This window comes from Periplaneta americana, chromosome 1 (assembly GCF_040183065.1).
Source record: "Periplaneta americana isolate PAMFEO1 chromosome 1, P.americana_PAMFEO1_priV1, whole genome shotgun sequence".
In the NCBI taxonomy this organism is placed as follows: domain Eukaryota; kingdom Metazoa; phylum Arthropoda; class Insecta; order Blattodea; family Blattidae; genus Periplaneta; species Periplaneta americana.
Genome location: NC_091117.1, coordinates 14279184 through 14291570, shown reverse-complemented (window position 1 = coordinate 14291570; position 12387 = coordinate 14279184). Strand labels below are relative to the sequence as shown.

At 34.1% G+C, this 12387-nt stretch overlaps 1 protein-coding gene across 8 annotated transcripts in view; it reads left to right on the top strand.

Moving 5' to 3' along the window:
* Positions 1-12387, top strand: part of Dhc64C (dynein heavy chain, cytoplasmic) — a 162187-nt gene that overhangs the window by 132261 nt on the left and 17539 nt on the right. For all 8 annotated transcript variants that reach the window (XM_069838938.1, XM_069838772.1, XM_069838723.1 and 5 more), the window contains 8 exons: positions 2790-2907; positions 4088-4303; positions 6103-6258; positions 6378-6551; positions 6671-6835; positions 8777-9074; positions 11256-11467; positions 11933-12109. In XM_069838938.1, coding sequence (XP_069695039.1) covers positions 2790-2907; positions 4088-4303; positions 6103-6258; positions 6378-6551; positions 6671-6835; positions 8777-9074; positions 11256-11467; positions 11933-12109 — 1516 coding nt within the window. The remainder of the gene's footprint in view (positions 1-2789; positions 2908-4087; positions 4304-6102; positions 6259-6377; positions 6552-6670; positions 6836-8776; positions 9075-11255; positions 11468-11932; positions 12110-12387) is intronic.

Sequence of the window (12387 nt, the reverse complement as noted above, 5' to 3'; positions counted from 1 at the left end):
CATCTATTTAAATTTGGTATTTCATTAATTTAATTTAGGAGATTTTAAAGGAGAAACAAAACAATCCAAATTCGTTATTGAGAAAAGATTTTGTTTGAACTTCTCCGTTTTTGAAAATATGTTTCTTAAGCAAGTTGTTCTTGGTGATACAGCCCTTTGATTGTGTTTGGATTTTCGGCCAAAAAGATTCTAAATGTGACTTTTATCGGAAGAGGAAGTAAAGTGATAGATTCCTTTATTAAAGATAAGTAAAGGAAGAGAATAGTTTATGCAAACCCGCCATTACTCGATTCTCAACTCTTTGTAAAAGGTGTCATTATGATAAAGACTGTGAAGAAAAATGGGAACATGTCTATTGAAAAATCTCACAGCCTTCTACCAGCATATATATACGAGTTGCACAATTTTAGAATGTTATCATTTAAGCAGAAATCAGTTTGACAAGAGCCAATGGCTTAGTTATCTTTGGAAACAGCCGGCCATTTTAGGTGAACAAAATAAACAAACAAATTACTAAGCTAAATGATATTTTGAATAAGATACACATTTTAAAAAATGTTACAGCAATTGGAATTGACAAATTTCGTTCTGTTCAGTTTTGATAACTCCATCTGAAGTTCACCATTCACAATGAACATACAGTGTAAAATTACCTAAACATGTAGGTACAGAATTAAGAAATCAGTGCATAGAAAAATGTTACAATAATTGGAATTTATAGAAGTTTGTTGTACGCCATTCTCGTTTGTGTGTGATGCTCAACCTTTAGCAAGGAATGTAAAGCAGAAGACTACAAACATGTACTAAGAACTTTTCAGGAACAGAGTTACGAAATCAAGACATAGGTTAGGGAAATGTTATAATAATTGAAATTTAAAAAAAGTTTGGTTTACCCCATTCTGATATATGCTTCTGAAGCTGCAGAGTAATGGTTAGCACGTCTGGCCATGAAACAAGTGGACCCAGGTTCAAATGCTGGGTAACTTTCGGCGCTGGACCTGGACTCATCTTGCTAGCATTATCACCTTCATCTCACTCAGAAGCTAAATAATCATAGCAGTTGATAAAGCGTCATAAAATAACTAATTTAAAAAGTTCGACCATTGATAAGGAATGTAAGGCAGAAAACTACACAAATGTAGTAAGAACTTTGAGGGACAGAGTTAAGAAATCAGAAAATATAAAAATGTTACAGCAATTGAAATTTACAAAAGTTTGGTATGCCACAGTGTGGTTTATGCATCTGAGGCTCGACCATTCACAAGAAACATAAAGCAGAAAATTATAGAAATGTAGTAAGAACTATGAAGGACAGAGTTGAGGACCGTAAAGCAGTAAAGTAAGAAATAGAGGAAGGACTATGAAGGACAGAGTTAAGGAATATAAAGCGGAAAATTATAGAAATATAGTCAGAACTATGAAGGACAGAGTTTAGGAACATAAAGTGGAAAATTATGGAAATATAGTCAGAACTATGAAGGAGAGAGTCAAGGAATGTAAAGCAGAAAATATATATATATATATATATATATATATATTTATTTATTTATTTATTTATTTATTTATTTTGTTTGTTTATTTATTTATTTAATAGGGAAAAGCCCCAGTTACAATAGACATTACAAATATTTGCTTAGAACATAAAAGAAATAAAATAAAAGCAGATACAAATGAAAGATACGGATATAAATACAAATTAAAAATGAAAAAAAAAAAAGACAGACAGGTACGTAATACGTAAATAAAAGACACAGATGTAGATATAAACGAAAAATACAAAATAAAAAAATGAAAATGAATAGAAATGTAGTAAGACCTATAAAGGACAGATTAGAGGAAAATAAAGCAGGAAAGTAAGAAATATAGGAAAAACTATGAAGGACAAAATTAAGGAATGTGAAGTAGGAAACTACAGAAAAGTAGTAAAAACTTTGAGGGGCATAATTAAGAAATCAAGACGTAGAAGAAAAATTAGAATTAAATGGCTGGGAACATCGACAAAGGGAATAATGAAACAGAGGTTGAACGTAAATGTAATAATCTGGACAAGGGAGTAATCATGAGAGAAAAGAAAAATTCGAAGTCAAAAGAACTAAGACTGAACAGCCATCCGTCTAATCATAAATAAAAAGGAATTAAACAATATCTTTTGAAGATTGGGCATGTCCGAATCTTCAGAGGAAGAGAAATTCAGTATGATCAAGGACTTCAACATGGTGTGGAATTTTAGACTTTCTACACCATGTTGTAGATACCATAACGTTTGGAGCTACATATCAGATCTATCCTAAGCGAAGACTATAAAAAGGAAACAAAACCATTAGATATTTCTACATCTCTGACAGTACTAAAACCGAAAAATCTCGCACCAGATGGATCCTGTCTTCGAAATATTATGCTTTCGTAATTTGTTTTCAGTTACTGGGAAATTCAAACAAAACCTCTTCATTACTGTAAGCATAGGGAGAACATGAAATAAAAGGAGAAGAGTTCGGCCGACACTGTCCTGGTACAGGTCCTGGGTTCGATTCCCGATGCCGGAATGAATTTTTCTCAAATTAATAGATATAGTGAGAACAGTTCACTTGAGCTCTTGTGTTCGAGTTCAGAAGATCAATTAAGGATCTATTTATCACATTCCATCTCAACGTATCTAAATATTGGCTTATTTATCATAATATTTATTTCGATAAAATTTACATACAATTTTAAAGAGGTAGTTTACTGTATAATTTTCAAAATGTAATACGATAATGTTGACTGATTGATATCTTTTTTGTGCACTGCAGTGATGATGTGCGTGAGAAGATGAAGTCCCGATATCTTAGCAACCCTGACTACAACTTCGAGAAGGTGAATCGAGCCAGTATGGCTTGCGGACCTATGGTGAAATGGGCCATTGCACAGGTAAAAATAATTCCTTTTCTTGACATACAGTATTAGTACTAAAAATGTGGACTGTAATATGTAGAGCTAGCATATTAAATTCTATCTCCATGTTTGTTGTTGTTTAGTCAACTGTCCAAAGACAGGTCTGAATCTCACAAGATATACCAACAAGGCACCACTTATGAGACAACTAGGCCCGGGGATAATGGAGTAGGGTGGCCAGTTCCTTTCCCCCTCCTTTGCATACATCGTCGATTAGCTACATATTACACTAATCAGACTTAAGATGTATACAAACAATTGTTCTTCCTTTGACACATATCGTCAAGTGAGATGTACTGCCTGATAATAGAGGTACATATCAGCGAGAACCTCAATCAGAGGATAAAAGGAGAATAGAGTAACACAAATAATTAGGCAAAACAGAATTAAAATATTTGATTTCCTATTTTATGAGAGGAATGTTGGTTTAATTTTTTTTTTCTGAATATTCATCCTACAATAATGGATTAGGCATGTGTTTCCTCTTTTCTCACAAAAGAGTATCTTCATCAGTTTAGAAGACATGACAGAGATGAGTAAGAATTTTCATGATTTGTTACAACCCCACCACATGTCAGGTTTAAAAATGAGTTAATATTGAATTTTATTGAAGATGAAAATCATTCATGTCTTGGGTTTCTTGGTATTTTTGTTAATTAACTCGTTTTCATAAATGTAACAGATACGTGAAGCAGAGAATTAGATAAATTAACAATTAATCAATTAATCCGTAGCTATTATTTTTCTCGCGGTATATGGCATTCAAATCCTTCTAACATTTCTAATGATATACTACTATCCCTTAACTGCAAATGAGCATATACGCTACTTAGGTGTAAATTTTTCTGACTTTTGTATATTCGATTCCCTAACAGTTTCAAATGTAAATCATTTTACCTTTTAGATGTGTTTTCCAAATTATAATATAATACATTTTCAAATCAAGAAATGGATTCGGAACATGTCAAAATCTGTGATTCATTGGCTGACTATGACAATATCTTTGAAAGATATTAGAGTGCAAGAGGTCAAAGGACTGACAACCTTTTCATAAAGGAAGCTTAATTTGTTATTATTATTGTGCAATGTCCAGAGTTGCTTGTCATTGAAATGTTTACTTTTGAAAATTAAATCAGAATGTTTTTGTTGTATGCAGATAAACTATGCGGACATGCTGAAGCGAGTGGAGCCTCTGAGAGATGAATTGCACTCACTGGAGGTGCAGGCCCAGGAGAACAAGAACCGTGGCGAAGACGTGACCAATCTGATCACTCAGTTGGAGCACAGCATTGCTTCTTACAAGGAGGAGTATGCTCAACTGATTTCGCAGGCTCAGGCTATCAAGACAGACCTGGAGAATGTCCAAGCGAAGGTAGGTAATCTCTTTCTACAAGATGGGGTCGCTGGATGAGAGACATATTTCATTGAAGATTCTCTTCTCATATTATCCTCTCTCCACTCTTTCGTCACAGTCTACTTCGCCCTTCTTTCTCTCTCGTCACTATTTATTCCTCCCTATCTATTCCTTTTTCCATCTCGCTCTCTCTTCCTCGCTTCTATCCTTTTTCCTCTTTCCCTATTTTTCTCTCTCCCTCTTATCATTTTATTCCCCTCTTTCTTTCTCCCTTTCTCTTTTTCTCTCCTCTTCTGTCGTTTGCTTTTTCATCTTTTACTCTTTTTCCCTCACCCCCTCTCTCCATTTCTTTATCTTTTTCTCTCTTCTTCTTTCCATCTTATTAGTTTTTTGTGCCATCAGTATGCAATTCAGGCGAATCTACATGACGCTCTTGGAAATGATTTTAATTGTGCAAATGCAGTTCTGTACAGGACTTGACAGGGTGATTTAGTTTTTTTCCGGAGGTAACTTTTGTTGTTTTATATTTGTTTTACTGAAACTTGACATTTCGGACCTTCTACATCCGAATATTTTATCGAATTTTGTTGTTTAGAAATCGCCAGGTAATTTGTTTCTGATGGTATTTGCTTTATTATTTTATTGTTTTTTTTAAACACTGCCTATGGTCTAAGAATTGTTCATTTTTATGTTTTTTTTTTTTTTTTTTTTTTACGAATCGCCTTGTTATAGTCCCGTCGCTCTAATTTACGGCAGCCAATCGCGTTGCAGGTCGGCTACATTTAAACGTGTGCGTCTTGTGATTCGCTTATGAAGACGTTATTCATTTCTTAAGGCTCGATAAATGCTTAATATAATCGCCCGCCATTTTGGCTCTTTCTTTGGCGTTTGCAGAAAGCACACGAAGACGTTATTTGCCGCTCAATTATTTGCTAAATTATAGTGCATTTGATTTAATGTCATAGGAGCTACGACATGATAATGTTTAACGGTGTGGCAAATAGATTCCTCGTGTGGTAGCTCGGGAACGAAAGAACAAAAATGGCGAATGATACTACCTACCTAGACTTTATAGAGCCTTCATTTCCTAAGACGTAAGCAAAGAGGCAGAGTCACGCTGGAAATAACAGCGTCGCGACTATAGTAATGCATTTGTGTTATCTCTTTTAATATTACAACACCATTAGTTTGTGTTCGCATTAGGTTATGGTATTGTTTGTGTTTTTATTTTTAAACGAATTTTAGATGAGGGCGCAAATAGCCATAGTACCTGACACGCCCTTTTTAAACCACATTAACTTGTTCACTTGTTTTTTTTTTTTCATCTTCCTCGATGTCTCTCTACCTACCTTTACCTCTGCTCTCTTCTCTCTCTGTTTCTCTCTTTCTCTTTCTTCCCTTGCCACATGAAGGATAGACTAAGTATATTGTTATATTGTTTTCTGTATTTCATCAGCAATGGCAAAAAAGTCTTTGTAAACAATTTCTTTAAGCCATCCGTGCTTTATTTCTCCTTTAAATTAATCTAAGGGCTTTGGATATACAGTCATTGGAATCCAGTATCTTGTGGATGAATAAGCTTTACTTCATCAGGTAACAAAGGATACAAATTAACTTAATACGGTAGTTCTTGGTGGTAAGCACATGCATACAGCATAATAGCATCGTCATTTTTACGGTCATAAATCTACTATTGAAATAATCTTAATTAACAAAACTATAACTTAATTTTCACAGTAATTTTAAAGTGTACTGCATCAGTGGTATCAAGTTGCAATTGGGTCACAGCATATTCTCAAGACTTTCTGTCATTCTAGGTTGATCGTTCAATTGCCCTCCTGAAATCTCTGGGCATTGAACGAGACCGCTGGGAAGCCACGAGTGTTACATTCCGCTCTCAGATGTCCACAATCATTGGAGACGTTCTGCTATCATCAGCTTTCTTGGCATATGCAGGGTATTTCGACCAACATGTAAGTAATATCAAGAAAGTGTGTGTTATTGTAGGGATAAAATCCATGCTGATTTATGCAGATTTTATGTTTTTGTACTGACGGTAATGATGTTAATTACAACCTGATTTCTTTTCCAGTACCGACAAAATCTGTTCGCGACTTGGTGCCACCATTTGCAGCAGGCAGGCTTGCAGTTCAGAGCCGACATCGCTCGTACTGAATACTTATCAAATCCAGATGAGAGACTTCGTTGGCAGGCCAATGCTTTACCTTCTGACGACCTATGTACTGAGAACGCCATTATGCTTAAGGTAACAACTGGATTAGTAAAGCAAATGGTTATAATATTATTTTAAATGTTAATTTCATTGTTAGTAGTTCTTATTTATCTGCGAAAAATTTCATTTTCTTGTCTTGTGTTTTGTTGCAGCGCTTCAACCGATATCCGTTGATAATAGATCCATCTGGACAAGCTACAGAATTTATACTTAATGAATTCCGTGATAAAAAGATAACAAAAACAAGTTTCCTTGATGATTCATTTAGAAAAAATTTAGAATCGGCACTTCGATTTGGTAATCCTCTTCTAGTACAGGTAAGAAAATTGAATTTACATCAGTTAGTGATATTATTTTTAAGGGGATGCGCTACTGAAAAATGACTGTTTTTTAAGAAATTTCATGTTTTTTTTATTTTACTCTTCATATGCTAAATTCCAATGCTCCATTACCACAACCTGTTTTTCAGCTATAATATGCACTATAAAAAAACATAGAAAACTCTTGTTTTAGATTCCAAAAAAACGGTTTCCAAAAATAAACGTGTTATTTTCAAATTTTATTCTTAAAAGAGTTATTTCTTGACTTAGATCATTGAAATTTTCCTGATTAATTCATAATCATAATCATAATATGCTGTTAAAATTTCAATACATTATCTCTTAAAATGTAGAAATTAGAAAATTCAGTAGCGCATCCCCTTAAAGGAATTCTAAACTGAAAGGAAATATACTATGTAATCTTTAAGTGTGATTATCTCAAATAAACAATATGATTGCTATATAAACACTTCTAATACAGTGTTAGAACTAATGAAGAATTAGTTTAACACAAACTAGCATTTAATATTGATGAAAGCAATGTAATGAAATTTAATATACATTGTAGTGCTCAATTTTCTTACAATATTAGATTAAATGGAATTTATTTCAGAGAATCTATAAACACAAGGTTTATTGGTTTACAATTGAAGAGGTGAATTATAAAGTGTCATTAGTTCTTTTTTTAAGATTTTAATTTATCCTTTTCAAGCCTGTATATAATTGTGTAAGTTTATTTAACAGACTCTTCTAAGTCTTGGCTTAGTGTCTGCATATGCTTTTAAAACAGATCTAAGGGTGTCAAATTTATTTTATCAGTTTTTGTCATTTTTTTCATAACTTATTTGGACTTAGTCCAGTTTGGAATCCATCTCTTCAATTGGATAACCACTTGAACTGGAAAAAACACGTAGAATATATTACTCCTAAATTGAGTTTGGCTCGTTATGCATTAAGATACTGTCCTTCCATTGGGCATATGTTGTTAACTGATGCTGAGTTCTCGGCAATAAAGCCATCAACTCTCTTGCTCTCCAATATAGGAGATAGTAGCAAAAAGTGTAACTGTTTTAGTAGTATTGGGGATCACAATGGGTCAAACCAATCAAGTCTTTCGAATATGTAGTTTTCCACTTCATTGTAATTTGTCTTAATTTTTACCTGAATTATAATGATATCACATTAATTAAACATTTCAAATGTTAATAATTTCACATAATTTTGAATGATAAATTGGTTTTTTTACTTTTCAGAAAAGTTTGTAAAATTTCCAGATAATGATACAGTAAGGTTACCAGACATTTCTGTTTTTTGGGGACAGTCCCTGAATTTTGCTTTTTGTCCCCATAATGTCCCCAAATTTAATAATTTATCGCCAGGTATCCCTGGATTTTCAGTGTTAATTATTATAATTTTATGAAAATGCTGTTGAATATCTCGGTGCTTGGGGATTCATTGCTATATTGATAAGATGTCTTCCACAACTAGAAAAATTTTAAGAAATAGTCCATTATTTTTCTTCCAAAGTAGATGGATTTGACCTGCATGAAATAATTTATTTTTATAAAATGTCTTGTGTGAAGAAATTTGAGACTTCAGAGAAAATAACAAAATGGAATGAAGGGAATACTGTTTGCTCAAAATGGAGTGAAATTTTTTTTAATGTTCTTTGAAAATATGATTTTCTACGCACAACTCCTGAAGTTGATTGAAATATCTTCGTGTCTTCCTGGAAGTAATGCTTGTGTGAAAATAGAATGAGTATTTTAATTCTTTAAGATGTGTAAAAACGATACAAGTGAATGACAAGCTAACAAAAATGTTAAAAGTAGTTTCTTCATATTATGTACCAATATATGTCCCTGAAAATTATGAATAAAATCTGGTAACCTTACGATACGACCCTTAGCTTTACAACATTGGTGATGTTTTCTGCAGGATGTTGAGAATTACGACCCCATCTTGAACCCTGTGCTGAATCGCGAGTTGCGACGAACTGGAGGACGAGTTCTTATCACATTGGGTGATCAGGACATCGATCTGTCGCCCTCGTTTGTCATCTTCTTATCAACCCGAGACCCCACAGTGGAGTTCCCGCCTGACATCTGCTCCCGTGTGACGTTCGTTAACTTCACGGTGACTCGTAGTTCACTCCAGAGCCAGTGCCTCAACCAGGTGCTGAAGGCAGAGCGCCCAGACATCGACGAGAAGCGTTCAGACCTTCTCAAGCTTCAGGGTGAGCATTCATGGCTGTGTTTTCATATAGCTTGATGCTGGACCTTATTGTTATATATCACAATGGCTTGGAATCCACTGCAATACCTTGTTATATTCTGGATTTTATTTATTCATTTATTTAATTTTGAAATAGTTACCAATGACTGCAAGGCAGGCTATTGATAGCTTGTAACTCTGGGTACATATGAGCCGTTCAGAGCAGAAGTGGTGTAAGTCAAAATTGGGTAAAGAGGTTTAAAGTAAAAATTCTGTAAAATACAGCGCAAAGTAACAATTAATATGTCCTTCATTCTATCCACTAACTAATAATAGTTTAAATAAATTGAATATTAATTGCTACTTTGCACTGTATTTTACAGAATGTCTACTTTAACCCTCATTACCCATTTTTGACTACACCACTTCTGCTCTCAACGGCTCATATAGAGTGGACTTTCCCCATTGCCATTAATTAATAAGGAATTCACAACGTTACTTTTCATAAACATTTGAAGTGTTGTAAATTTGCCCTAAAATTCTCACTTTAATTCAAACAAACTTATAAAAACAAATTGATCATAGTCAACAGGGTACCAAGTTCTGTGATTCTCCAAAAGACTGTGCATACTTCGTATTACAAGTATTTTTTTATATACATATAACCAAGGCCGGATTTTGAGAACCTAAAAGTTAAAAATGATGCTGAGTATATACCATTAGTTGTGTCTAAGAATATGTAGGATAAGCGCTTGGTTTATTCTGCTTTGAAATACAGTATTTCAAATGAAAAGAATCGTTTACTGTGTAAACTACACATCACAGATTTTGTTAGCTACAGAGGGTTCCAAAGTCTTGCTTTGTTACATTCATTGTTAAGGAATTAGTGAATAGATTTCAGAATCAATGTTTTTCCTACCAGTACCATAACAGAGTACCCAGTAATTATAAGGATTCTACCTGAGATAGAGGAAATATTAGCTGGTCCAGAACTATACTACATTGCAATACTAACTTTTAGGTCATTACAATCCAGATCCTGCATATAACTTTCTTCTTGTATAAAAAAATTACTCTTTTTCTTACTATGTGTAAAAAGGTGTGGAAATTTGTTCATTCTGTTACGTTTTAAGAAATATCACATGTTAAAATGGTGTAAACAAAATTTTACGACATAGTATCTTATATCATGTAAAAGGTAAAAGGTAAAGGTATCTCCGTAACATGCCATGAAGGCACTTGGGGGGCATGGAGGTAGAGGCCCATGCTTTCCATGACCTCGGCACTAGGATGAGGTGGTACATGTACTTCTTTTTATTTTATTTTATTGTATTTTTATTTATTTATTAATCTAATCCATTTTTTATTCATTTTATTTATTATTTTATTTATTTTCTATTTATTTATTAGTTATTTATTTTCAAGTCACGAATTTTTCAAGTCCATAGCAGTAGGGTTTATAATATGTAATAATATAATAACCTGGCATAATAAATTAGGAACATTAAATCCAGATATTTGAGATGGGCAGAGCATGTAGCACATATGGGCGAATCCAGAAATGTGTATAGTATATAGAGTGTTAGTTGGTAGGCCGGAGGGAAGAGAAAACGACCTTTGGGGAGGCCGAGACGTAGATGGCAGGATAATATTGAAATGTATTTGAGGGAGGTGGGATATGATGATAGAGACTGGATTAATCTTGCTCAGGATAGGGACCAATGGTGGGCTTATGTGAGGCAGCAATGAACCTCCGGGTTCCTTAAAAGCCTCAAGTGAGTAAGTATAGCAGTAGGGTAAAATTACATTTCTTTTCCTTTGTGTAGTGAAAAGTAATTACTTTAAATGTAACAATTGGCTGGTCATTTGTTAACTTCTATTCAAGTTTAAGTGGTTGAACCTTGAAAGCTAGCAGTGATGAAAAATGTATAAGATTTGAAAAAAATTAAACAGTTATTGAATTAAATAAGCCAGTCATTTTAGGGAAGGTATGTAGAATTTTGTTTATTTTTAAGGTACATTATTATACAGTCATCAACTGATATAATAGAAATCTAGATGTAACTGTATAAAGAAAAGAAATACAAATAATATAATGAAGGATATCTGTTGGTAGATAATAGTATCTTTCCAAGATAATGTGTGGTGCTTGAATTTCGTATTGAACTTGAGCAGTGCCTACATAGTGCTATTCACTGCATAGGTGAGTTCCACCTTCGTTTGCGTCAGTTGGAGAAGTCACTACTGCAGGCTCTAAATGACGCCAAGGGCAAGATTTTGGATGATGACAGTGTTATCACAACCTTGGAGACACTGAAGCAGGAGGCTGCAGACATCAGCAAGAAGGTTGAGGAGACCGATAAAGTGATTGGAGAGATAGAAACTGTGTCCCAGCAGTACATGCCTCTGTCACAGGTATTGGAGATATCATGATGCAGGATACTTGAGGTTAACTACATGATTTGTCATTTGGTTTGTAGGGGATGAGTTCCTTTTCCTCCACCATTAAAAACACCATTTCCCTCTGCTCATATACTGCTTATGCCCCTTTTTCCATTACTTTGTTTTCTTAGAAACGAAAGTTTTCGTATGTATCTTTCAAATTTAATATACTCTACACAACTTTATTGTAGTGGACAAAGGTCATTATTACATACTGACAGAGTTTCAAATTACTCCTGTAGCATTAGGTGGAGCCACATCGAAAATAATGTTATAAATTTAGTTCTTGTAATCTTAGGAATTTACTTAAATTAAATATAGCTTCTTTCTTGAAATATGTACAACAAGATGTTTAAATTCTTAAATTGAAAATTGAACAAGTAAAGGCGCTTTCCAGAGTAATTTTCATTTAACATGAATTCTTTATGAATGGTGCAGGCATGCAGCAACATATACTTCACCATGGACAGCCTGAACCAGATCCATTTCTTGTACCAGTATTCACTCAAGTTCTTCCTGGACATCTTCAGCTCTGTCCTGTACAGCAACCCAAAACTGGGCAATGTCACAGACTATGGAGCCAGGCTCGCTATCATCACAAGAGACTTGTTTGGCGTAAGTATAAGTTTTTGTAGCTGCATGGTCTAAGGCAGGCCTGCACAGGCTTTGCGCTCTCTGAGCCGGCTCACAGCTCATGAGCGGAATGCAGATATTAGCTGCGCTCTGTTATGAGGGTGCACTGGAAGAAGGGGTGATCTCGTACAAAATATACGCAAAAGGGAAGTACTATTACGAGTGTTTATGAAATGAATTCCCGTTCATTGTTTCCACAACTATCTTGGACTATTATTAATTAATAAAGAAATATTTATTTTACAGAAATAATAGAAATT